Here is a 27,222-nt window from a genome sequence, read left to right on the forward strand (position 1 = left end):
AGAGGATATTCTCTTACAATGCTGGGAGCAGAGCAGCACAGAAGAATTCAGTGGGTGATTGGAGTGTCTGTGTAGGGTCCATGTGACTTGGTGACGTACCAGATCCTCTCCTGTATCTGCAGAGCCTGCTGCAGTCTCCCACACTTGCTGTAGATATTGTTTGGTATTTTTGTTTTAGTCTCCATGAATGCTGTGGTCGCTGTGGTTGTTTTCGGCTGTAGTCTCATTTCATGTCTCTAGTCTAGCATTGTATTAGTCAATATTCAAACCATTTCCAGATTGTGTAGCTTGTTCTGACTTTTAGAATTTCCTCTCCTAGCAGATGCAGATGTTTCTGAGACAGTTTATCCCCCAAAGTGCAGACATCCCTAAAAGACACTTGGCATTTTGCCTTTTTTGTTCAGTGGGGCCAGGGTGCCCTTCTCCCCACTGTGTAAGCAAACACATCATCTGCCTCTCTTCAGCTGCACTGGGACGTTGTTAGATGTCTGCAGCTGGTGTGCAGGATTAATGACATTCCAGTCTTAGTGGACTTTGGCTCTTACTTAGTCTGAATATCTTTTTTTAATACTTTTTTATTTTTTTTTTTCTGGAGTATTTTTCTCCTGTTCCCACAACTACATATCATTGCATGGGATCAAGAACGGGGTGCCAGAAGGAGCTCATAAAAAGCAAAAGCAAATTAGAAACATTTTCTTTCCTTCTGTCTTTAATTGACTGAAGGCTCTGATCACAATATCCTTACCTGCTACAACTGGTGACCCCTGTGTCCTTTTTCTGCATAAACGACGGAAAAATTTTGCTTTAGAAATGGAAAATGACATGCTAGACTTCTCCCAGCCTGCTCCACCCTGGGGCAGGAAAGAAAAATCCCACTGATGCTCTCATCATGTTGAACTGTGATGCAGACATGAATTGTCAGTAGCATTACCACCTTTGAGCATGACATGTTCACACTCCCTTGCATACGTACACAACACCAGAAACCTTTTAATTAAAACTACAGATGCTTATGCACACAGGGCAGATTCCAACTAACACACCTAACCTACATTTCGGGTGGAAATGTGCCAGTGTGGTCTAATCGATTTTCCCCCCTAACCTGTTTGGCCAGACTGCTAAAAGGAATCCCCAGCTTTTGCTGATGTATGTCTCTAGGGCAGTCCTTGTGCCTGAAGTGACTATCGGGCTCCTAGCATTATTGACTACATATGCTGGTGACCTATGTTGCCTAAGGCTCCCATTCCCCAGGTGTGCGCAAACACTCCCAGCATTGTGATCAGTGCAAAAATACACTTCCCACGGGTATTCTGAGTAATGGTTTAGCAGAAAATAGAACAGGGAGGATCTAAGCTTACCTAAGTATTTGGAGAGGTGGAGGAGGGAGGAGTATCAGGTATATGTCCCATCCACAGGAGCATGGACAATAACCCTACTCCGTCTCTCCCCTGAAACTAGACCACTCATCAGCTGTGGAATGCAGAACTCAGCCTGTGTGCATCTGACAGTGTGGAGGACCCTGAGGAATCCAATTGCAATGGGGCAAATTGCGATTCTTGACTCTAATTATAACTGTTTTAAGCTATGAACTTTCTGTTGGTTGTGATGAGAGCTGCTCTCCAGAGACTACTGCAAACCCCTACAGCTTCAAGAGAAGAAATAAATGGAAAAAATGGCTGTAGGCCAAAGCATTAATAATTCTCATTCATCTTTAGGATTGGCTTAGGCTGAAACTTGGTGTATGATTGGTAACATAAAAGACGAGCAGTGCCACCAAGGGGGGCCTGGGTTCCACCAATCATAGTGAGGGAGTGTTGTTGCAGTATCAAAGCATAAGTAAAAAGATAGATTAAGTGCCAAATGTGTTTGTGCAAGATAACAAAGTCCTCTACTACTTAGCAGACGTACAGCTGGCAACATGTCTATCCTGGTTTAGTGGAGAGGATAGTGAGAGTAGGTGCCAACAGTCATTCCCACATGAGCATGTTGGGGATGTCCATGTTTGTGGGACTCCATTACCAACAAGCAATCAAACCAAGGAAGAGGAAATGTAGAGTAAGATGCTTCTGTGTGTTTGGAGAGGAACACTGTCATGCTCCTAAGGACTTCTGACAGAAATTATCTGTACAGGTCTGAAGTAGTAGTTGTTTAATTACAGTGCCTGAAAGGAAAGATGGTTATCTCCCGATTCATAAAGAGTTTCAGCTAGCACAAGTGTTTCTAGCTAAAAGCTTTTTGTCTCCATTCCCACAGGTGTGAAATGACCGTGTGTTTTGTGCAGGCAAGTTAATATAGTCCTAGTGGAAGGTTATATCCAATGATGCCGCTAAAGAAATGTAGATAAAGCTGTAGATAATGATGAGCAAAATCGAATGTGCAGAAAAATATAAATTTAAGAGCATAGCAATTGGGAGTTGTAAAAATACTCTAGTAAATGTCTTGAATACTAAATTCTCACAAATGTCTAACAAGATGGCTTGGCCAAAACTATGGCTTGCAAGAGCACTGGAACACAATCTGTGCTAAATAGGGGAGAATAAAATTGATAATGTAAATTCAGAAGAGCGTTAGGAAATGCAGATACTTGATGGGGAAAACCAGAAAGCCCAAATGGCAAATCCATGGGGAAAGGTAGAGCTAGAATGAGTCATTTAAATAGTGAATTCTGGTAAAACCCACAGGCAGGGGTTCAGCTACTTACACCGTGGGACTCACTTTGAGAAACCTGGTCTGCTGGCTGATGGGGTTCACCTGTCAGAGATGGGAAAGAGCATGTTCTGTGATAGGCTTGCAAGGCTGGTGAAAAGGGCTTTAAGCTAGGATTGCCAGGGGAGGGGAACCTCAATCCATCCTGCTCTTCACAGTCTGATGCCAGTGTCAGTGATAGATGTCCAGAGCCTGGAAAGAGGTCATGGGTCAGCAGGAGAGCACCTGAAGAGCAGTACAAAAGAATTCTGGCCACTACAGCCAGTAAGTCAGCTTAATCTGCAGCCCAACTTAAATTCATCCCCGACAACAAGGAGGAGCTGGTGGGGAATGTGAAGCTCAAGGGCAGCCTTGGCTGCACTGACCATGACATTGGTGCAGTTTAGAATCCTGAGAACAGCAAGGAGGGAGCACAGCAAGCTCGCTACCCTGAACTTCAGGAGAGCAGGCTTTGCCCTCTTCAGGGATCTGCTTGGTAATGAACCAAGCAAGTGACAAAATGCTGGATGGAAGAGGAGCCCAAGAAGGCTGGTTGATATTCAGGGACAGGAACACAGGAGTGAGGTATCCCAACAAAGAGAAAGTTGGGTAAAAACACCAGGAAGTTGGGTAACAATTTGCAAAGATGAATAAGATGCGCCCAGCCAAACTCAAGCAGAAAAAGAAGGTCTGCAGAGGGTGGAAGCAAGGACACATAATCCTGGAGGGATACTAAGGCATTATTCAAGCAGACAGGGATCAGGCTGAGAAAGCCAAGCCCTATTAGAATTAAATTTGGACAGGGACACAAAGGGCAACAAGAAAGGCTTTCATAGGTACATTGGTGATAAAAGTAAGACTAGGGAAATGGTGTGTCCTCTCTGGGAGGGAAATGGGAGATCTGGTCACCTGGGATGCAGAGAAGCCTGATGTAATCAATGACTTCTTTGCCTCAGTCTTCACTGGCAAGATCTCCAGCTATATAGCCCAAGTCCCAGAAGGCAAAGTCAGGAACTGTGAGAATTATGAACCACCCGCTGCAGGAGATCAGGTTCAACACCAGCTAAGAAGCCTAAAGCTGCACAAGTCCATGGGACCTGATGAGATACATCGACAGATCCAGAGAGATCTGGCAGATGTAATTGCTAAGCCATAACCTCCATTTTCAAAAAGGATTAAAAAGGAAGAGACATGGGGAACTACAGCCCAGTCAGTCTTGCTGCTGTGCCTGGCAAGATCATGGGGCAGATCATCCTGGAAACTATGCTCAGGCACATGGAAAAGAAGGAGGTGATTGGCGACAGCCAAAATGATTTCACTAAGGGCAGATCATGCCTGACAAATCTGGTGGCCTTCTGCAATGGGGTTACAACATTGGTGGATTGGGAAAGATCAACTGACATCATCTACCTGGACATATACAAAGCATTTGACGCTGACCCCCATGATATCCTTTGTATCTAAATTGGAGAGCCATGGATTTGATGGTTGGGCCTCTTGGTGGGTAAGGAACTTGCTGGATGGTCGCTCTCAAAGAGTTTCAGTCAATGGCTCAATGTCCAAGTGGAGATCAGTGATGAGTGGTTTTCTTCAGGGGTCAGTACTGGTACCAGCACTATTTAACATCTTTGTTGGTGACATGGACAGTGAAATTAAGTGTACCCTCAGTAAATTTGCTGATGTATGTAATAAATCACATCAGCTGTGGAGCACCTGGGGAGTTCCAGGGCCTTGTCTGGTAGAACTCTGAGTACTTTCAAAGAACAGAGATTCCACAGCTTCTCTTGGACTCTGTGCCAGTGTTTGACCATGCTAGTGGTGAAAAATAAATTGTGCTAATATCCACTTGGAATTTTCCTTCTTGCAGCTTGTGTCCTTTGCTGCTTGTCCTTTCACTGTTCAACCAGCCATACTCTGTCTTCTCTACATCCTCCTATCTGGCAGCTTCAAACTGTAAAATGTCTTTTTCTTCTCTTCTTCGGGCTGAATAAACCCAGTCCCTTCAGTGTCTCCTTGCATGTCCTCTGCTCCAGCCCATGGCCATTGTGGTGGTCTCTGCTGGACTCACCCCAGTATATCCGTGTCTTCCTTTTACTGGGAAGCCCCAGTAAAAGCAATACTGCACTCCAGATGTGGCTTTGCAAGTACCAAAGAGAGAGGAGGTTTACCTGTCTCAACCTGCTGGCTTCAATTTTGCTGGTGTAGCCCAGTTTATGGGTAACCTTCTGTGACACAAGGACTCCTAACTTTGTTCAACTTTAGTCCTCCAGGACCTCCAGGTCCTTTTCTGTGAAACTGCTTTCTAACTAGGCAGCCCCAGCCTCTGCTGGTGCTTAGGGCATTCTGACTCACGAGCAAGATTCGGACTTCCCTTTGCTGAGGCTCCTGTCCACTCCTTTCTCCAGTCCATCAAGGTCCTTCTGAATAATAGCCCTGCCCTCCAGCATATCAGCCATGTTCCCCCCACCTTCCAGTCTGGTATCATCCATGAACTTTCTGAGATCACACTCTGTCTCATCATCTAGGTTATTAATAAAGACATTAAACATTATCAGCCCCTGAGGGACACCACTAATAATTTGTTCATTATAATGTATTTAAATAATGCTAAACTTCCAGATGGCTCAAAGATTTTCTTAGCCGTATCTTTCAAGACATTCAAGCTAGTTCATTTAAACAGGAGAAGGTGGAATTTGTGCACTAAGGGTAAAAATTTTCTCATTCAGAGAGATGCTTACTCCAGGACAAGTTCTCATGCACAAACTTGCAATGGAACAAGGTGAGTTACATCTGAATTACTTTTAATTTGGTTTAGGTTGGAAGGAACCTCTGTAGGCCATCTGGTCCAACCTCATTTCTCCAGCAGAGCCACCTAGAGCCACTTGCCCAGGCCATGTCCAGATGGCTTTTGAATACCTCCAAGGAGGGAGACCCCACAACATCTCTGAGCAACCTGTGCCAGTGCTCAGTCACCCTCACCATAAGAAAGTATTTCCTGATGTTCAGATGAACATCAGAACTTTTTGTGTTCCAGTCTGTGCCCATTGCTTCTTGTCCTAGCATTGGGCACCACTGACAAGAGCCTGGCTCTATGGATGAGGTCTACCTGCTTTGGATGGCTCTATATGCTTTCATACTGCCCACATTTGGGGTATCATTATGTCAATCTGTCAGAGACCAGATTTATGAAAATAATTAAGCAGTGAATGAGATTTTCATGGTATGATTCTGTCAGTTAAATTCAGTTGCAGTTGATTTGATCTACACTGTCTTGTAAATCCAGCTGGTTGCTTATTTGCATATTGGCTTGGGTTGGAAGGGACCTCAAAGATAACCAAGTTCCAACTCCCCTGACCTGAGCAGGGATGCCACCCACTAGGTCGGGTTGCTTGAGGCCTCAACTAACCTGGCCTTGAACACCTCCAGGAATAGGGCATCCCCAACCTCTCTGGCTAAACTGTTCCAGTGTCTCACCAGCCTCATAATAAAGAATTTCTTCTAGATATCTAATTAAATCTGCTCTCTTCCTGTTTAAAAACATTCCCCCTTGTCCTGTCATCATCTGATTTAGAAAAAAGTCACTCTCCATCTTTTTTATAAGCCTCCTTTAAGTACTAAAAAGCCACAATGAGGTCACCCTAGAGCCTTCTTTTCTTCAGGCTGAACAGCCCCAGCTCTCTCAGCCTTTCTTCATAGGAGAGGTGCTCCAGCTCCTTGATCGCTTTTGTGGCCCTCTAGACCTGCTCTAACAGATCAGCATGCTGGGGGGCCCCAGACCTAGAAGCAAGACTCAAAGGGGGGCCTCACAGGGGCAGAGCAAAGGGGGACAAACACCTCCCTCAACCTGCTGGCCATGCCTCTTTTGATTCAGCCCAGGATGTGGTTGGACTTCTGGGCCACAAGTGCGCACAACTGGCTGATGCCGAGCTTTTCATCCACCAGAACCCCCAAGTCCTTCTCTGCAGGGCAGCTCTCAATGACTTCTTCTCCCAGTCTGTGCTCATGTCTGAGATCGCCCTGACCCAGGAGCAGCACATTGCACTTTGACTTGTTGAACCTCATTAGGTTCACGTGGGCCCAATTCTCCAGCTTGTCCAGGTCCTTTTGGATGGCATCCCTTCCTTCTGTTGTATCAACTGCACCACTCAGCTTAGCATCATCTGCAAACTTGCTGAGGGTGCACTTGACTCCACTGTCTATGTTGTTGATAAAGATAATAAACAGTACCAGTCCCAGGAGAGGCCCCTGAGCAATGCTAGTCATCACCGGTCTCCACCCTGATGCAGAGCCACTGACCACCACTCTCTGGGTGTGACCAATTCCTTGTTCACTGAATGGTTGACCCATCAAATCCATCTCTCCAGTCTGGAGATCAGGATGTCATGTGGGACCGTGTCAAAGGCCTTACAGAAGTCCAGGTAGATGACATCGATCAGTCTTCCCTTGTCAACAGATGCAGTCACTCCATCACACAAGGCCACCAGATTGCTCAGGCATGATTTACCCTTGGTGAAGCCATGCTGGCTGTCTCAGATCACCTTTTCGTGTTGCATGTGACTTGACGTTGCTTCCAGGAGGATCTTTTCCATGATCTTGCCAGGCACAGAGGTGGTGCTCACCGGTCTGTAATTCCTTGGCTCCGCTTTTCTACCCTTTTTAAAAATGGGAGCAACGTTTCCCGTTTTCCAGTCACCAGGGAGTTCGCCTGACTGCCAGGACTTTTCAAATATGATGGAGAGAGGCTTGGCAACTGCATCAGCCAATTCCTTCAGGACCCTGGGATGCATGCCATCAGGGCTCATAGACTTGTGCTTGTTCAGTTTCATCAGTTGGTCTCATACCTGCTCTTCGCTTACGGTGGGTGGGACTTTGCTCCCTCGGCCCCCATCTATGGGTTCAGGGAAACAAGAGAGGTGGGAAACCTGACTGACAGTGAAGGTTGAGGCAAAGAAGTTGTTGAGTATGCCTTCTCCATGTCTGTTCCTACTAGTTCTCCCTTCTCGTCCATCAGTGGGAAAACTCTCCTTGGCCTTTCTTTTCTGAGCAATGTACCTATTAGAATCCCTTCCCATTCCCATTCTTCTCATCCCTTGCCAAGCTCAGTTCCATCCGTGCCTTGGCTTTCCTGATCCCATCCCTGCACATCTGGACAGCATCCCTGTACTTTTGCCAGGCCACATGTCCCTGCTTCCACTGCCTGTGTATTTCCCTCTTGTGCCTCAGTTTGACCAACAGCTTGACCAACAGCTCAAACACATAGTACATATATGTGTGTCTTATCTTCCCTTTTGGGTGTTATGAGTCAGTACATCTTTTGACACGTTGCTTTTCAAATAGCTTTGGGAAAGCAGGTCTTGCTGCACACATACTTTGAAGAGTACTTCTGTACAGTTCAGTGTTGGGTTTTGTAGGTGAAACTCTATGGCCTGTGTTTCTTAGGAAGGCAATAGCAGCCCTTTGTTCTTTGGGATTCCTCCACAATAAAGTATATTAAGAGAAGAAAGTAGCGTAGCATAAAGATAATAAAACACCCTATTGATAAGAGGCTTGTGAGGCTGGGATTGCTCCAAGGATGGCATGCTGCTTGGAACTCTTCTAAAGAATACAAAAGCACTAGACAAAGCACCAGATCCCTCATAAAGGTGTACAAGATGTAGGGAGGTGTGATGGGTTTTCTTCATCTGAAATTTGCAGATTTATGACTGTGAAGTATGTTCATTAAATCTCATCCAAGAGATCTGTCCCAAGTTTGGTTGTTTAGAAATGTGCAACTCTGCACTGAGAGCATTCATGAATTAGGATTCTTCTTATATCCAGAAATCAATCTTTACTTGGGATTCATTTCCCATCACTGAGCTGCTTATTCCCCTTCCATGGAGAGAGTTGAAGGGTACATTACCTGGTCTTCTAGAATCTGTTTTGAGAATGAAATGAATGTCCTCTGAATATGCCATGCCATTGTCTGGAGAATATGACCAACTCAGATACATAAACCTTGTAGCAGTGTGACTTAAAGCAGAGAAGAAATCCCACCTTTTCTCTTAGAAGGCCAAAATAAGTTGATTTTCTTAGTGTTTATCCATCACTGTATTTGTTCATTAAAAGGCTTGTGATATATTAGCAAAAGAAAACAGAGAGGGCTTTAACTTTGACTCAGTTCTCACAATATGTGAGTTGGTTTTTGTCTGTTTTTTTTTTTTTTTTTTTTTTTTTTTAACTTCTGAAATCATTAGTTATGAGTCATTTCTACAGGAAAGGTTGGGTTGGATAGAAAAGGAGCTCAAGGTCTGAGCGACTCTAGGCTGGGGGAACATCTGTACCTGTGTGTGGCAGCAATTTGGCTGTTTGGATGGAGTATAAAGGATGTCCTTGCGGGGCTCAGTGAGGCTAGGAATGTTCCCACACAGCTTCTGCAGAGGTCAAGCTGCTTATGGGAGATCCCAAAGGGCAGTTGTGTGTGATCTGCCAAGCCACACAGAGCCTATCACTGATTTAGCTAGACTTCAAGGGTCCTGAAGATCCTGGAGATGTTTGTTACCATATCATAGGACGTCTTTATCTTAGAAGTTATCCCATATCCCTTGCTTCAAGATCTTTCAACTGTTCCCTATTTGATGCCTGTCAGAGCGGTAATAAATATAATAAATAAAATAACTACTCTTGAGTGACATCATATAAGATACAGGACATAGGATACCCCTAAAAAGTTTTGAGAAAAAATGTTTCAACACCCAAGGAGCAGATATTTGGTGCCATAATCAGCTGAGATTGTTTTGGGAGTCTCCCAAGCACTGAGAATCCCACTGTCTTTTTGGTGTTACAGACTAGGTCTCTCTCTTCAAAAGACGACTTATCAGGGCAGTCTGGCTGTTGAGGAAACCAGGTGGAGTACATTGCAAAATGTTTCTGGTGAGGATGTACTGTGGGAAAAATGAGTTTTATGTGACATGAGGTGCTCCTGGGGGCCCATCATCTCTAATTTGTTGGGTTTAAATGTTCCCTATGCAACAGACAGTTAACCAGAGGGCAGAGGAACCAGCTGCCACAGTTTGTTTTAGATTTTGGAAACATTAATTCTAAATAGAAATCAAAGGTGTGCTCGCATCAGAGCAGGTTGTTTGCTCTGCCTCTGAGTACTCTGGCAATGAGGTAAGTCCTGGTTATTGTCTCCTACAGAGGAAGACTTAGATAGTTGAGAGGCTTCGAAGCCTATGAGAGAGAGATCTCCAGTGACCCAAAGCTGCTGTTGAGTGAACAGTAAGTTTGGCACAGAAGACAGGATGCAAAGACAAGCGGTCTCTGCAGGTGGAGTCTTGGGAGGGCACTTAATTCCAGACATATGAGAAGGTTTATGGGGAAGGCAACATCTTAGAAGGTCCCTTTGACCTTGAATCCTTGAATCTTTCTGGGATTCTTCTGCCACGGGATCTACCGTTCCCTCACCATTTTCAAAATTAATTACTGAGTTCAATTTTCAGTTTCATTCAAAGATTTGGAATTTTCCGTAGAAATCAGGTTCTCCTCTGGGATTCTGAGCAGCCTCTGGCATCAGTGACTCTTGGGATAGTGTCTCAACATCCCTCTCCTGCTCTTTGTGACCCATGGGCTCTGACAGTGTAGTGTGAGGGTCTAATTCTTGACTCTTAATTCCTGCCAAGCTCTTCACCAAGCGTTACCAGGTACAGACAGAAGGGCAGATAATTACCTACTCATGGTCCCAAATCTGCAGGAACCAACTTTGTTAGGGTGATTTGTTGGAACAACGAGTTAGTTTAAGGGTGGTTTACCTGCAATAGTGCATCCCTTCCCAGGGATCTGTGCCCATAACCCCTTTTCTTCCTGTTGTAGATTCCATCAGACCATGCCAGGTCACTGCCCAGGGAGATAATTTCTTCTCAGAAGTCCCCTGTCTTTGAGGGCAAGGGCCTCTCTTTGCAAACAGTAGCTCACTGAACTTGAGCCACTACTGCCCTTTGTGATGCAGCTTCCTAAGAACCCTAAGGGTGTGAGAGGAGAGATTCAACTCTACCTAGATGACAGCTGATGCTGCAGGAATAGAATAAGAGGGAGGAGAGGGAGATCCAGCTCCCTGACCCCTCTGTGCACCTGCCTTCATTTTCCACCTTTTCTTAAGATGGGGATTGTGAGGCCAGTCTCACTGACATAGCTTGCAAAGCCACTGTGATCTTTCCATGGTGAGGAGCACTGGGAAATCAGAACTGTTCCCTAGCCTGGTGCAGTGCTCACAGGCAGCACACAGCCCTCACCTGCCGATTTCTGCAGAAGCAACCTGCAAGAGCGGTGGTCTGAAAGTCAGTGCTGTGTACAAGCACTGCAGATAGTCCCACATTTGAGCCCATGTGAAGCTCCTGCAGGATTGCATCCTGACAGCCAGTCTGAAACGCAGCTGCTGTTACTGAAGGCTGGGCCTGATTGTGCTTCCTGACCAGTGCCTGATGCTGAGTTAACCATTAACTCCCTTCTCCATGGCACGCTGGGAACAGTGTTGTTTTTCATGGTGCTGCAAAGTTGCTTTGCCCTTTCTTGTGACATTCTGGTGACGTTTCTTGATGGGATCCTGCCTGGGACCGAACAGCCCTTCCTATTTGCAGCCAAAGCTGTCGGCCACTCAGCAGGGCTGTGGCCTATGTGGCCTTTATGATCTGTAGGCAGCGCAAGGGAGGGTGGTTCAGGCGTGGGATGTGACCACCACAGTGAGGGAGTGGACACATGTACAGCCAAGTCCAGACACCCCAGGGCTCAAGGCTCCTGTTCATTTGCTCTTTACAGTGCTTCTTTCAGCTTCCTGGTGTGCGTGAGACTGAGCAAGTATGTTGGTGAGAGTTATCCCGCAGAAGAGGGACCACAGGGTTCCTGGTATGCACAGCGGGTGCCTGATGCATGCTGTGGGTGTCTGATGTGCACTCTGGGTGCCTGGTGTGCATGGCAATTGCCTGGTGTGTGCCACTGGTGCCTGTTTGCACTGCAGTCCCCTTTGCCCATCAGGAAATGAATCACCTTTGATCAAAGGCTTTGTGCTGGGGCACAGCAGTCTCCTTTGCCAGCACTGTCTCCTCCCCACATCCTGCTGTTCACCTCTTGGCACTGTGAAATAGGAAACTCCTGAGTGTTTCCTCTGCAGAGAGCTCTGACAGAAATGCTGGAGGCCACATCCTGCTTCAAGACAGACAGCCTGAGCAAGGGCACAGGTCAAAGAGCTGCAGTCACCTCCCCTTCCAAATGCTTGCATTAGCCTTTGCACACTCACTGCATGAGTGGGATGTACCTGAAGCCCAGGACAGGGCAATGCTGATGTTGAGAACCAGAGGAGATCTTATCCTCCCACCTCCATCCTGGCTACCCCATGCTGAGCACAGAAAGGCCATATGAAAAAAGCCCTGCCATCTCCAACCTGGGAAGAGAGCTACATTTAGTGTGTTGGAGCTTGCCCATATATTGTAATTGCTGCTCATCATCAGTGGCAACAAGGAATAGAAGCATGAGTATTTGCAACTGCTCCTCTATTGGGTGGGTGAATGGATGACAGTTGATGGCACTGACAGCTTTTGAAACAGGAGAGGAGAAACTTGAAACTCCATTGGTACAGTGTCCTTGGGACATAATTACAACCTGGGTAAAGTCTGATGCCAAGTAACGTCAGCTGCAGGAGAAATGCTGGAAGTGATGGGCAGTGCTGGCTAGCAGCAGGTCTCAGCCTTCACCGGTATGCTGGAGCTCCCTGTTTCTTGCTGGAGCAGCCAGGCAAGCTGCAGGCAGCAGTCCCTTAGCAGAGACATGAGGGAGCTTCTCACTTCCCTCATCTCTGTGAATCAAGGCCATGCACAACTAGTGGGGGGGACCTGCATGCACTGAGAACCGCCTGCTCGGCCTTCCAACCCGACTTGCTGGCAGCCACTGGATGTCTGGGGGTCTGTATTTTCTGGTTTCCAGGTCTTATTTATAGTTCACAAGTCTCTATCTGTAAGGAGTCTTCAGAAGACATGAATGGCTGAGATGAGAGTTGTTAGTTGCATGGGTACATGCCTGTGTAGGGACCTGGCTCCTGCATGTGCCTGACCCAGGAGCCTGTGTAAAGGCAGGCTTGTATCAACTGCTGACCCTGGCTGTGGGGGCTGCAGGGTAAGCAAGCATTGCCTGTGCAGACAGCAGAGGACACTTCCTTCATCAGCTATTGGTAACAGGCTATTTTTGGAAATTCTGTGCTTCTTTACAGTTTATTTTTTCCTAATTTAGCACTGAGAAACATGTTTAATTAAAAAAAAATCATATAAATATTTGTATATGTATCTATATGCATATCACATATATAATACGTATATTCTGAGCTTCCCTACTCATTTTAAGTGTTTTTTCTTTTAGGGTGAGTTGCCTCTCTCCAAAGAAAGTATAACATAACAGGAATACACAAAGTGTTAAGCACACAGACTGAGCAAAACTTCTACCTAAAAGGAATAAAAAGTAAACATGGCAGAATTTACAGGTTATAAGGAGACCTCAAATCGGCATCTACGATTCAAATTGCAGAGTCTTAGTCGTCGCCTTGATGAACTGGAGGAAGCAACCAAAAATCTCCAGAAAGCAGAGGATGAGCTGCTTGACCTCCAGGACAAAGTTATCCAGGCAGAAGGCAGCAACTCCAGCATGCTAGCTGACATTGAAGCCCTACGTAAAAGAGTGCTAAAGATTGAAGGCAAGGATGAAGAAATTAAGAAAGCTGAAGAGCTTTGCCGGTTAATGAAAGAAAAACTTCAAGAGGAAGAGAGCCTCACCCGAGAACTGAAGTCAGAAATTGAACACCTGCAGAGGAGAATGGCAGAGCTGGAGAAACTGGAGGAGGCCTTTGGTAGGAGCAAGAATGACTGCACGCAGCTGTGTCTTAGCCTCAATGAAGAAAAGAATTTGACCAAAAAGATATCTACAGAATTAGAAGTACTTCGAGTGAAAGTTAAAGAACTTGAAGCATCTGAAGACAGGCTGGATAAAACTGAGCAAAGCTTAACGGGTGAGTTAGAGAAATTGAAATCTTTAGCACTAACCTTTATCAGTGAAAGAAAACATTTTAATGAAAGAGAAAAGCAAAATGAGAAAATAATCCAGGAGCTAACACAGAAACTAGAACAAAACAATAAACTAAATAGGGCAGATCAAACTAGAAATGCATCCAACTTGCTAGAAAGGTCATCAAATAATCTCCTTGACAGAAATGATTTGAGAATTGAAGATGATTTGACTTCTGCATTGCCTTCTAAAGAGACCAGAAGGAAGGGAAGTGTGGATTACCTAAAACATGTAGAAAATGAAACCAGGAATAAATCAGAAAACCAAAAGAATAAAAATCAGGAAGACAACAAAGTGAAAGATCTCACACAAGAAATTGAGAAACTTAAAACTCAGATCAAACATTTTGAATCTTTAGAAGAAGAATTGAAAAAAGTGAGAGCCAAAAACAATGACCTGCAAGACAGTTACTTGAGTGAACAGAATAAAAACAAACTCTTAACTGGTCAGTTAGAAGAAATAAAAATGCAAATAAAGAAACAGAAAGATCTGGAAAATGGAGAGGTTGAAAATGAAGATACGAGCTTTTCTAGCAGGGGAAAACATGACAGACCTAAATACAGAGGTGTTGCAACAGATTTAACAGCTATCAAGCACAAGCCAAGGGAGGTTTCACCTCAGCAGCGCCGGGAAAGAGTAAAGAACAGAGATTTCTCCTTCAGTAATGACAGCTACAGCCATGGTGGTAAGCAGGTACCCAGTCCGAGTTTAATGAACAGAAAAGCAGGAAAAGCATCCAGTGTGGATGCTGCTGCAACAGATATGAAAAGACTGGAAGAGAAATCTTCAGTTTCCACTTTTTCATCTGGTCAGAAGGAAGCCTCCATCATGCAGAATGAGGTGAAGAGATCAAAGGAGCAGCCATCTGTCCTCAGTCGATACCCTCCTGCTGCACATGAGCAGAAATCTTGGAAAACACCTTCTAAACCTGTTGGTGACACAGGCCTGAGATCCAAGGCTGAAAAGACATCTCAGGCGCTCCGGGGCAACTGTCAAACCAGCACTGACATACGGGATGACAAGTTGAGCAAAGGTGAATTAGTGGCTTCTTTAGCTGAGAAGCTGAAAACAAGCCAGGCAGAAGTTAGTGACTTCCTGGGGGACACAGTGCTCCCCAGGGGTAATTATTCCTCTTCCAATGGCATGGCATCAGCATACAGGTACCACCTCTCCTCCCACGCATTGGCATCAGATTGCATTGGCACTAAAACAGAAGCAATGAACACCTTTGCAGCATCACACAAGCAACCCTTAGAGGGAAGGGCTAAAAGAGCAACAATCTCCCAGGAAAGAGAATTCACAGACATGTCACTTGAAAATGCAAAACCTTCACCAACAAAGCGTTCACATCACTCAAGGAGTCAAGAAGACGTTCTACGGATTCTTACAGGTCCGGATAAAGAAGATACAGAGCAGTCTTCAACTTCAGCAACAGATCATGTAAATGCTGGCTTAAAAACAGACTCCAAAACTGTCCAGAGTAGTCATGACAAACTTAATTCAGATGAAGAAACAGGAAGAAGCAAAAAAACAAACACTCAGTCAGATTTTGAGACAAGGAAGAAAGCTAATTCCAAGCAGTTCTCCAATTCCAGGGGAGTTTTTAGAGCATCTATCTTTGAAAATGACAAAAACACTGTACATGATGAAGACTCCACCAAGTGTATAAAACCATCAGATGCCAGCACTGGAGGATTTAAATCCAGAAGGCCATTCAGCCCAAGAGAAGCTCTGAGATCAAAAGCCATCATTAAACCTGCAATTGTTGAAAAGGACATGAAGGCAGTCATGGGAGGGACTATATCTGAGGCAGAGTCAGAAAAACAGAAGTCCAGTTTTAAAACGGTAACTAATAAGATGACAAGCAGCATCACGATCTTCCCCTCTGAGCCAACAGCTCCAAGGCCCACTGCAGACATAGCAGCAAAGGAAAAGCATGTTAGCACCAGCAACATCAGAGTTGCTCTGAATGAACCCTCACCAATAACTAACAGTCTCTCCCCACCTGTCGAGGTATCAGTTAATAGAAGTGCTCTGAAATTATCTGAGGCCGACAGAATTGGAGAGGTGGCTCTGAGAGGTAGAGCAGAAACAGTGGTCTCCAGAAGCAGCATTGTAATAAAGACTACTGAACTCTCAGAGAAGAACAGTGAATTGCCTTCAGATACAATCAGCTCAAAGAGCCATGGCTCTTCAGATACAGTTTCATCTGAAACAAAACATGTGACTCTGAGAAGTTCATGGAGAACAAGACAAGGCTTACATTCTGTGGAGGACTCTCAAATAAAAATAGAGAAAAATGCAGCTTCCAGTACTACAAACAAGTGCACATCCTCAGTGGACCTCTCCGAAATGGAAGGGAACAGTATACGACCAAACTCCTTGGAGCAGACCTCAGCAAGAACCAGTGCCACAACTAATTCCTGGAATGCCCCTGAACTGGGGTCCCGAAGGACCAAAAGTAACTTAAGCGCACCAGAACTGCTAACGCGCAGGAGCTACACCAGTGATCCTACGGTGGCTTCTACATGGCACCAAAGTACATTACCTGTAAGTGTGTTACATTAAGCACTCTTGCCTTTCAACTTGTTTTAAAGTTATCTGTTAGTTGTAGGACACCTGATTTGGAATTCTTACAGCTTATTTCCTGCCCTCTTCCAACTCCTGTCAAGCTCAGTGGAGTATCTTGTAAAAAGTATGTGTAAAGAAAGCTAGATTTCTTGAAATTAGATCCACTTGCACTGATCTTTTAATGCTATGTGAATAATTACAAACTGAATAATTACAAACTGAAATCTATTTGGTCTTTCCAAGATTGGAGAAGATACAGTCACAGCGTATGTAGGATAAGATAAGTTTTTCAGAGTGGCTTTGCATGGCACAGTCAGCTTGGAGAACCACCAAAAAACGAGGCAAATTAGACTTTCATAGGGTTGTGCCTCAGGGCAGCTTTAGCTCTGTTTGGTAAGGGCTGCATGATTTCCTGCATGCAAAACCAGAGCCCGCTTCTGGACTCTGGTCTGGAAATGCTTCCTGGACATCTCTTAAACAGACCAGTGATGGCTGGTTACATGGGAGGGTTGCTACCTCCTTGGTCTGTATCAGTATACCATCTGAAAAGTGAGAGCCGCAGGGATGGCTTTCCTTCTTTCCTGTTCTTTTGGGTGCTACTAATGAAGAGTCTGCTTGAGTGGGGGCAGAGAGTAGCTGGTGAGATGCACTTGCCAATAGATTTGCAGACACCAGCATATTTTAAATCCACCCACTGGCACCAAGTGGCCCTCCAGTCTTTTAAACCATGTGCTGATTCTCACTGCACCTGCTGCCTCTGCTCTTTACTTAAAGCTGATCTAAGCAGCCACCTCCATTTCCAGCCACCTAGGGGAGCCTGGGTGAGTAATCTGATAGGACTGTTGACAGAGGGGACAAATTCACAACCAGATGACTGTGGCATTGACAAAGATGAGATGGTGCTGATGTACAAAATCATTCCACTTCTCTGGCAATGAAAGGCACAGAGCACTTAGCACCATTGCATTTGCTCTGTAGAGTCTATTGCCTAGAATTAAAATGTGCAAGTTGGCTTTCCAGCTGTGTTTGGACACTAAGAATGCATCAGGCATGATTGCTGGCATTCATAAACCTCAGTGAAAAACCTAAATTTCCTGTATTGAAGGGGACAGTGAGGAATGGGATCACCCAGGCAATGTGCTTGAATGGATATCATAGGGAGAAAGGTCTGTGCAACCCTACATCTGTTACAACTGTAGCTATGAGAGTCCAAGTGACAATACTCTCCCTGGCCATGGTCACTGGTGTGTTACAGGCAGTCTGTACTTCTCTTCCATAAATCCAGGCAGAACTGACAGTCTCTTTTTGCATAATGTTGCTTAGGAAATGGGAGAGCCAGCCCTGGGCCTACCACTGGCCCAGGAGCTTGAATTCATGGTACCCACAAACATGAGTCTTGCATCTGAAGAGGCCTTTCCTTGCAGCTTGGATATCATGCAGCTAGTCATGGAGCCCCACAGAGAAGGTGAGAAGACATCTGCCTTGTTGTCCAAACAGCTTAGCTGAGAACAGACGATCCTTTCCTCTCAGAAGATCTGACTGTCCTATTTAACATTCTTTTGAGAATGGTAGTTCGGTGTAGTGCTACCCAAACAGTTTTTGCAAAACAGTTTATGCAAAAAAAAGCACAACTTGGGTAGGCAATGATGTGGGTGTCCATAGACTACCATGCTAGCTAAGGAACATTTCCCAGAAAAGTGAAACTTCAGGCGTTTGCATATTTTTCTCCCATATTTCCCCTAGAAGTACATCCAGGACTGAGTGTAGGTCTGCAGTACAGTCTGCAGGTGGTCTCAAGGTCAGTTAGCTCAAATTTGCTTGTATGAAGCATGCCTATGACAGCAGCTGAAGTGTACCTTACAGAGAATGTCCTGACGTCCTGACCTCTATGTGTCTGAGTATCTTTGATGAACTAGCTGGCTTCCATCCTTGGCCATATGTGGAGTGACAGGTAGGCAGGAAAGCAGACGTGTGGTTAGTTCACGCAGGGCTTTTGAATGTTGTGCTGTGTCCCTCTCTGCATCTTACCTAAAAATAAAATCACCCAGATACCATGTAGTCAGTATTCTCAATTCATGGTCATAAAGTAAGTACATTAATAGCTTGTAAATGAGCAGCGTCAAGTTACCCTGAAAGATGTTGGGCAGTTCAAAATATTGTTTATGTCCTTGGAAAAAAAAAAAAAAAAGTATTTGCCTTTGAAGGATATCTGGAGATTTATATCACAAGTAGTCTGATGGGGTCTGTGTTTCTGATAAAGATGTTGCTATTTCATTGGTGGAAGACTCAGCACTGTTCAGTGGTAACTAACACTGGGAGCAGCTTTCCATATTCAGCTTTCCTGTAAAGACGTCACTGTCACCTCACCACCCACCCTCCCACCCCTACTCCAGCTCCACTAGTCAGTCTCAGATCGCCTTAAAAATCCTATTTTGAAAACACAGGGTTGGTGCTGGTTTTGTCAAAATACATTGTTCTGTCTTTCTGTGTGAGACACTCATTGTATCTGATCGTTTGCTGCAGCAGAGCAGGAGGCTTAGCCCCTGCCTCTCATCCTGTCTTTTGGGTCAGATCCAAACTGAGCACATGGAAATAATTCTTGTAAGGAGATGCCAGGCACAAGGTGTAAATTAAACCTTCGGTTTGTTTTATTGCTGATGTAAGCAAACAAGCTACACAAGCTCAGCTTTGAGCAACACTGCACTACAGAAGCTCTTCGGAGCTCTGCTTTGGATAGGTGCTGTAGGATCAGCTGTAGGCACTGACGGATGAATGTTGCATCTTGAGGACTTGCTCCCTCTAGTGCTTACAGGCATTTTCTTTAGGCTTTCATGAAAGACAAGAAGATGCAGCACTTCAGTCATTCTGATGGTCTGTGTTTCAGATAATTAAATAAGTATTTCTCTGGCATGATATTTGCTGAAAATGTGCAGTGTCTGACTTAGTGCAAAGGTTAATAACAGGCAATTGTTATTAAGCCGGCAACTGTGCAAGATACGTGCTTTTTTTTTTTTTTTTTTTTTTTTTCCTCATGGCTGTGATATTAATGTGACTGCCTTGGAGCTGGGTGGTGTGCCACAGATGTTAGATTAAAAACCTAAAGGTAGGCTTTTCTTCGTATGTACCTCATGAGGGGTGGAGGTCTCATGGAAGCCTCCCTGACAGTATCCAGGGATGCTTGCTCTCTTCTCTCCTCTGCTCAAGGATTAAGAGAAGGTGCACCCATCACCATTGTATCCTTGCTGACTCCACATCAGCTTCCAGCTCAAGCAACCAATCATGCCATATTACTATTGCATATTACATATTACATATTTCTTTCCTTCTTCTTTCTTTATACCTCAGTAATTTTGTCCAAGGACTTGAGTGTGTTCTGTGTGAATTCTAGGGTGCGAGGCATTGCTGTTATTATCTGTTCAGAGCAGCTTCCAAGATCCTTGTCAGTGTACAGCTGATTTTTCTCATAATGCAATTGCCTCTTGTGCTGAGCCACACCAACCCAGCTGTGGTACAGTCTGAGGAGGCACTCTGACACATGGTGGGTGGCCAGCCTGACCATCCCATAGAGGTCCTGGCAGACATTCAAGAAATCATTAGTGAGTTTGAAAGTACTGTTCGGATGCCTATACTGGGAAAACAGTGTAGGAAAATCCCACATCACATCCTCATTGCCAAGAAAATAAAAGATTCAGGTTATTGGTCATCTCCCACCCATGGTAGATAACACTTAGAGTTAATATTTTTAAGAGATTGAGTCTTGAGTCTCATGGATCGATCACAAGCACTAAAGGCTCACAGCTGGACAGAGGACTCAGTACCCAGAACTTTATGATATAAATTATTGGATGGATTAAAAAAATTCTCTGTGAGCATATATGTAAAGACTTCCTAGGCTTGGTCGGGTGGCCTGGGCACCCTCCTTGCCAAAAGTACTCAAACCAGAACCTCACACTGCAAACCTGGGACCAGGAACCTGGAGCTATTCCAGACCTTGCTATAGCCCCCAATTCCAAATCCTCTTATTTTTCTTCCCACAGGATGAAAACAAAGATCTTGTGCCCAGTTCCAGAAGAAAACAGTTCGGCTCTTCTGAGTACCTTTCACAGGTTGACACACCAGGGAAAAGGCCACCCACCAAGCTGGAACTGCAGGATGCTGATTCCAACCCCTACCCACCACTGAGTCTCCAATCAGAAGAACAGGTATGCAAGTTCAAGGACCATGTATAAAAGAGAATTAGAAGGCCAGAAGCCAACATCTGAACTGACCTGTCAGTAACATAACTCAGTGAACTGCTTGCCCAAATGAGGATAAACCTCTCAGGAGAAATCCAGTCTTAGATTAGTGCTTCCCAGAGGTGGAGTGTCTGCATCACTTTAGTAAATTACTAGTATTTCCTATACTGGTAAGAAAACAAAAAAAACCCTTATTTTTCTATATTAAATTAATTTTAACTATCTCTATGGCTAAAGGCATCCTCCATGGAATAAAAGCCACTACACCTAGTCATCCCCGGCCACCTGTTTTGTATTGGACACAACCAGAGATGATATGGGGAGACAAAATCAGCCATGGACTTGCCTCCTTCAGCTTGCTGCTGTACCACTAGGGTGCTTGTTTGCTGCTACATACCTGCTGCTCTGCCTGCTGAGCACACGTTTCTGGCCACACAAAGAAGTGGAAAATGGCCTACCTTATGGCTATCATGACTTCTTCCTAGAAAAACGAAGAGCATGCATATCCCAGCCTCTTCACAAGGGGCTACCTTTGGAGGAGGCAGTGGTCCAGATGGACTTTCAGTCCTAGGTGCACAGCCACAAAAGACTGTATGAAAGACTGAAATTACTCCTGGCATTTTTTCTTCAGCTGTGCAGCTGTACAGAGCTCAGTGGATTGGTAGTGCGGATCCTAATTTCTTTTAACAAAATATGGAGGGGTTTTATAGGGGTTTAGGCATCTCAGCCAGTGGCTCCAGCACTGTAATAACGTTCATCACATTGCAACTTGAAATATTTGTTGGCTGTGGTTTGGAGCTTATCCAGCATGCAAACCTCACAGGATTTGACTGCCAGTGCTACAAAAGCATACCACAGGCTGCAAGAGTTAAAACTGTTTTTTTCCATTTTGTGTGTCAGCCCCAGCATAAATATTTTTATCAAACCGGTCTTCATTGCATCTTACTGGAGGTGCACAGAAGTTGCTGAGTCCTGATACACAAGCAGCAGGAGTGTGAGGCAACTGAGAGCCCTACACAGTCAGAGAGCACAGGGGGACACAGTCCTACTATGTACACTACAGTTACGCTCTTGTGATCACCAAGATGTTAACCACAGTGACATTCATTTGGTTAGACGCAGACATCTACCTGAGGCAGTAATGCCTCCCTTTCTTTGCACAGACTGAAACAGCATTAAATGAAAACTTGAGTAAAGTCGTCACCATAACATACATCATTTGTCAGTTGGTGCTTCCGTGTTGACTAACAGAAGCCTGAACACCTTGCACTTGGAGGCATGCTCTACAGACACCTGATGTTAAATCAGCTTAGTATGATCCATGCTGTCAGGTGTTATGCATCACACTTGCCAGATCCATGTGTCCAGCGTGGAAATGGGTGCTGAGTATGCTATAGCATTTAAAAAAAAAAAAAAAAAAAAAGATGGTAAAAGCCTGTGAGGAGCTGGTCTGAGTTATTCTGCTTTGAGCATTCCACTGTAAGGCCTGGCAGTCACTGTCTTCCGAACTGATCCTGTCACTGCCCTACCATTAGACTATGAGTCTGTTGAGCATGGGATGACTGCCTGAAGGCAATCACAATACTTTTCCCCAGAGCAAAAATGCTGCCAGAGGCATCCACAGGTCCTGTCCAATCTGTGATGCTGCGGGGTTCTCTCTTACAGGGTGCCTCCCGTGTCTACTGGACAACGTCTAGGAGATGAGTTGTACTTCCATCCCATGAACACGCAGGATAATGGAGCAAGAGACAGGCTTGTACCAAGCTCACAGGTGTCACACTTGTTTTTAACCTCTCCAGAGGCTTCAGCCAGTTTGAAACCAGTTTTCTAATGTGATTTGTGAGGTACAGGAACTTTACCAGTGATTTATTTTTTTTCTTCATTGCTGAAGAGGCAGCTGCAGACTTTGCTCAGGGGACTCCCACTTCTCATCTCTGTACCTGCAATCTTAACCTTCTTCATAAAACAGTAGATCTGTCTCCATACGGGAACACTGACTTGCCGTAGCCACTCTTTCAACCAGAATGATGGTACGACCTGGACAAGAGAGAACTTCTCATTATTCACCTGCATTTAGATGAGCTGCAGGAAGTATCCCTCCACTGCATGCAGTCCACCAGCCTGTGGAAGCTGTCCTACACAGCTCCACAACTGAAAGCTTTCAGTTTCCAGTGAGCGCTCACATTGTCCTAAATACACCTTTGTTGGCTTGGGTTGTGGTCATCCCAGTACCTGTGTTCCTAGCATGCTCTGTCTGTAAGCAAGAAAATTAAAAAAACATTCACTGGTTTTACACAAAACAGAAAAGGAGAGCAGAAAACGTTTAAAAACTGTTTATTCCCCCATTGCTCACTCTCTCTGCAATAAGCTTCGTATGACCCACTTAATCACCAGCTGAGCTCTTGCACTAAGTGAGCCACTGAGCCAAACCAACAGCAGTCAAACAACAGCAAAACTTTCTCCAGGCTTGGACTAGGGTGCTCTTTTGCCCAAAACTTTGCTTCCATCATGCAGGCAACATTGCTGCTGCTCACTCTAAACCATTGAGCTCCAAGAAACAAAGAAACAAGTGCTTTTCTTCTGGCTTGAGAAGTAGAATGCCCTTGTTCCCTCCAAAGATGGGGAAAAACAGCAGGATTAGACTGAAAACTGAGCTCCAGTACGGCTACTTAGGCAGCTTTTGTCTGTGCCCCTCTTCAGGACATGCCCCCTCCCCCCCATCAGCTGTGTCTGGGGACTGCAGTATGGTCAGAGACTACAGAGGTACAGCTCCTTGTCAGGGCCCACAGGCCAATGACTGCATCAGAGTTGGAGGATTCATCAAGAGGTGCTCAGGTGTTGGAACAGCATCTGCCCTAAGCAAGGAGATTGTACCTGGTTCACACACCGTAGCTCTACCACTACTTCCTTTACATTCCTCCAGGGTTGGCCCATGGCTTTCCAGTCTTGTACACAACCACCATTGACTTCCCTCACTGGTTTCTTCTGCTTGTCGGAAACAGGTGCCCCTTTCCACAGAGGCATGAGGAGGATGATATAGAAGGGAAAACCTCTATTGTTTTGGAGGTGCTGGGTGAACAACTGTCATCCAGCAGCTCCCATACCTGAGTTGCCTCCACAGTCATTCCTACATCTTACCTTCCAGGTGAGCAGCTACGACAGCAGCACATGTACAGCTATCCATATGTGCACATGGGATGCTGCATCACCTCCTTATCTTGGAATTATATGCCTCAATTCTAAGAGGCAAAAGGAAAAAAAAATGGAGCTGGTTGGAAAATATCTATGAACACATATAAGGAAAATGTTTCAATGACATGTGTTTATTTGTTGTTGTTTGTTTTTGTTTTTTTTTTTGTTTTTGTTTTAATAAAGTTTTGTTTGGAGGAGGGGGAAAAAGACTATTTTTGAAAAAAGTCTCCTCATAAATTTTAGATGTTTTTCCCAAATCTATATTTTTTGCAATCCATTTTATTCTTTTATATTTCATGACATGTATACATGTTAAGTTGCATAACAAGACAAAAAGATAGTGCTTTTAACTTAGTACTGTGGCAGCTTTAATAGTCTTAAAATTAAATTATATTAAAATAAATTATATCAGCTGCTCTCTCTTACCACTTCATGACATGGCAGTGCTAGTTAAAAAAAAAAAAAAAATCTTTATAAATATTAAGTATTAAAAAAGCAAAAAAAAAAACATCACAAACTCAAAATCCAAACTAAAAGTAAAGAAGCTGAAATTCTGCAATTAAACTCGGATTTCTGAGATGCCTCTTTCCTCCCTCCCCTGCAGTATTTGTCAGGAAATGCTGAAAATGGGTGCATGTTTTGTAATCTGACACCGCTATGGACTTTATAACTTGTTTGTGAAAGTTCATTTTGCCTTGCTCAGACATTGACTGTATGACAGGAACCTCTCCCCCTGGCATTATTGGGATTTGTTACTCAAGTGCTTTCAGTTTCCTTGCCTTCTCATGCAATCTTGCAGGCTTTCCACAGCTGATGGCCAGCATTGCAACCTGCCCAGCTGTGCCACATCCCACCTATGCTTTCACAGGGCTGGCTTGCAATGCTTTGTCAGCCTCATGAAGCCACATTTTGGCTTTCTGCACCTTCTTTTCATATTAAAAGAAATAATTCCCTTCAATAAAATATGCTGCCTCATATAAGATGCCTAACAGGTCCTCTGTTGGTTACATGGGAGACAGTGCTTCAAAAACCCCTCCAAGCCAGTGCAGCTGGTCTGTAGAAAGCAACCCAAACATCTCCTGCAGCAATTTTTTGAACCTTGCAATTTGCATTTAGGAGGATATACCTACCTCTTCAAACATCCTCAGTAATTATTTACCCCAATTTACATTCCCAAACCTGTTTAGTAGCTGGTCAGCCATATAAGACACAATTAGAGTTGCTGTGAAAGACTGCTGCCGACTACCTGCTTGGCATTGCAGTACTGTCCTATAAAGCAGAGTTCATAGTTAAGATGTCACCTGTGACACTTAAGATGTCTGTCCTGTGACACTGATGCCAGAGACTCACAGTTTAGTTTAAAAACAACCAACTAAAAGAGCTGGACAGCACATACACACTGACGAGGATGAGGATTGCTTTGAGCAGTTAATGTATGGCTTTTCTCACAGTGACAACCCCATCCTGCTGTAGGACATTAGCCTTTATCTAATAGGCTGCTCAGGTTCCCTCACCCATCCACAAGCCCTCTCCTTCCCACACAGTCCTGGCATGGCTGCAGTTTACCATTGTACTTCTGGTGCTCCGTCTGGGGGAACTAGTTTCATTCCTGGCCAGCAGAGCTCTGCATTGCTATGTGACATTCCAGGTTGACACAGGCTTCCCTTAACCCAACTCACAAAAATCTAGTTAGTATGTTGTCTTTTCAGCTCTACAGCTCACCCCAATAATGCAACTCCATGTTTGGAATGAGAAAGGAACAAGCACCAACAGCAAGAGTTGTTGGTTTCTCCCCTTCTGTCAGCCAGCGCTTGGCTTTCCCTAATCCAAGAGCACCTGGAGGACCTGTCCTTGCTGCTCAGCCAGATCACACTGTGCAGGAGTCCCCCAGCTACAGACACAGGTCTTCTGGCACTGCTCCTCAGGTGCTTCTCACAAATTACATCTCTCCTTTCTCCAGCTACCATGGCTAAAGTCAGCCTCACTAATTTGTTCAATATTTTACAGCACATACCTTGAACTCTTGCTCAGTGTAACTGCTTGTAAATAAAGATGTCACTGAGTATAGACCAGGTTGTTTTTACCACAACTGGGATTAAATCTGAAAGAAAACCCTCTGTAAATTTGAAAGGGGCCATGCCCTGTTAATCATGAGTGCAATAGGAGCTGATGTATTATTAAAATTATAGCAATGACTTCAGGAAACAGTGTATTTTACTCAAATTGCACACTTTTTTTGAACAGCTGTAAAATAGAATATGTGTAAATATTGCCATCACTGAAGAAATATTTGTAATTTTAGCATATAAATAAAACAGGCTTTTTAGCGGATGTGACACCAAGAGGCTGTGTATCAAGCATTCAGACAATTCCAAAATTGTAAACATGTTTGCTGTACAACAGAAGTGTGTCAGTGCTTGCTTCTTCCAAGTAAACGGAGACATTGTCCCTTTTTAGAGAACCAGTGGCTTTTCCTCAAAAGGCCAGTGGCAGCTTGAGGGGTTAGCAGCTTGCTGCTTCATGGAATGGTCCCCTCCATGTCTGGAAATGACACTGCAGCCTCCAGATCGTCACCTCTCCATCCACTCAGGTCGCATGGAGCAGGGACAGTTTCACAGTGCAACCATCAGTGCCTCATGTTCAACTGCAGCTTACTGGACACTGATGAAGGGAGAACTGCTGTCCACCTGCAGATAATACCTCCAGGAAAGGAAAACAGAAGGAAGCACAGGCCAGGGTGGTGCACTTGGTGTTTCAAAAGACACTTGACATGAGCGATTTCTTGCTACAGATTGAAGCAATAGTCACATTGGTGTTATCTCTAACATAGTAGACCTCATCTCTGCCACCCTTGCACATCACTGGGGCAGCCAAAGCACTGTGCCAAGGTCAGCCTTCAGTGGACTGCTATATACATGATGAAATGTGAAGCCATTGTTCGCAGATGCATCTTATGGTCAGTAACCTAGGGACCCAAAGGATAATTGTTGTAGGCTGCCCAACATGCAGTGCTGGCACCTGCCTTGTGGAAGCAGCAATCCAGGCTGCATGGAATGTATTTTTAAGAGAAAAACTATTTTTTTTTTGTATTTGTAGACATATACTTGGGCTGGGGCAGCTTAGTTAGAAGACAATAAAGCAGGAAATCTTTTCATAGTCACACTCATCCAAGTTAATTTTTCAGGTTATAGTATTGCTTGTTTCCCTAAAGCAAACTTTGTGTCCAGTAGAGCTATCAAGCACTGTTCCACCTGAGTCTTTGTCAGTGTGCTCAGCAGAGGGAAGCCAACTCTTTCCTCCCCGGGCTGCCCATTCAGTGGATACAGATGGTGCTCACCTTTTACTAGTTACAGTGCTCTTAGTCTGCATGCCAAATGTAAACACACTTTATCTGCATGTCTCTCCTGACTCAAACGCTGTCAGCTCTACAGTATATAACCAATAAAAATCTCTTTTTATA

At 44.6% G+C, this 27,222-nt stretch overlaps 1 protein-coding gene across 3 annotated transcripts in view; it reads left to right on the forward strand.

Moving 5' to 3' along the window:
* The window catches only part of LUZP1 (leucine zipper protein 1), a 43,962-nt gene extending 16,740 nt beyond the window's left edge, over nucleotides 1-27,222 (forward strand). For all 3 annotated transcript variants that reach the window (XM_084496834.1, XM_084496835.1, XM_084496836.1), the window contains exons 2-4: nucleotides 13,066-16,314; nucleotides 20,373-20,537; nucleotides 22,236-27,222. In XM_084496834.1, the coding sequence (XP_084352960.1) occupies nucleotides 13,171-16,314; nucleotides 20,373-20,537; nucleotides 22,236-22,274 (3,348 nt within the window). In that variant the 5' untranslated portion in view covers nucleotides 13,066-13,170 and the 3' untranslated portion in view covers nucleotides 22,275-27,222. The remainder of the gene's footprint in view (nucleotides 1-13,065; nucleotides 16,315-20,372; nucleotides 20,538-22,235) is intronic.

This window comes from Aythya ferina, assembly GCF_964211825.1.
Source record: "Aythya ferina genome assembly, chromosome: 24".
Lineage (NCBI taxonomy): Eukaryota > Metazoa > Chordata > Aves > Anseriformes > Anatidae > Aythya > Aythya ferina.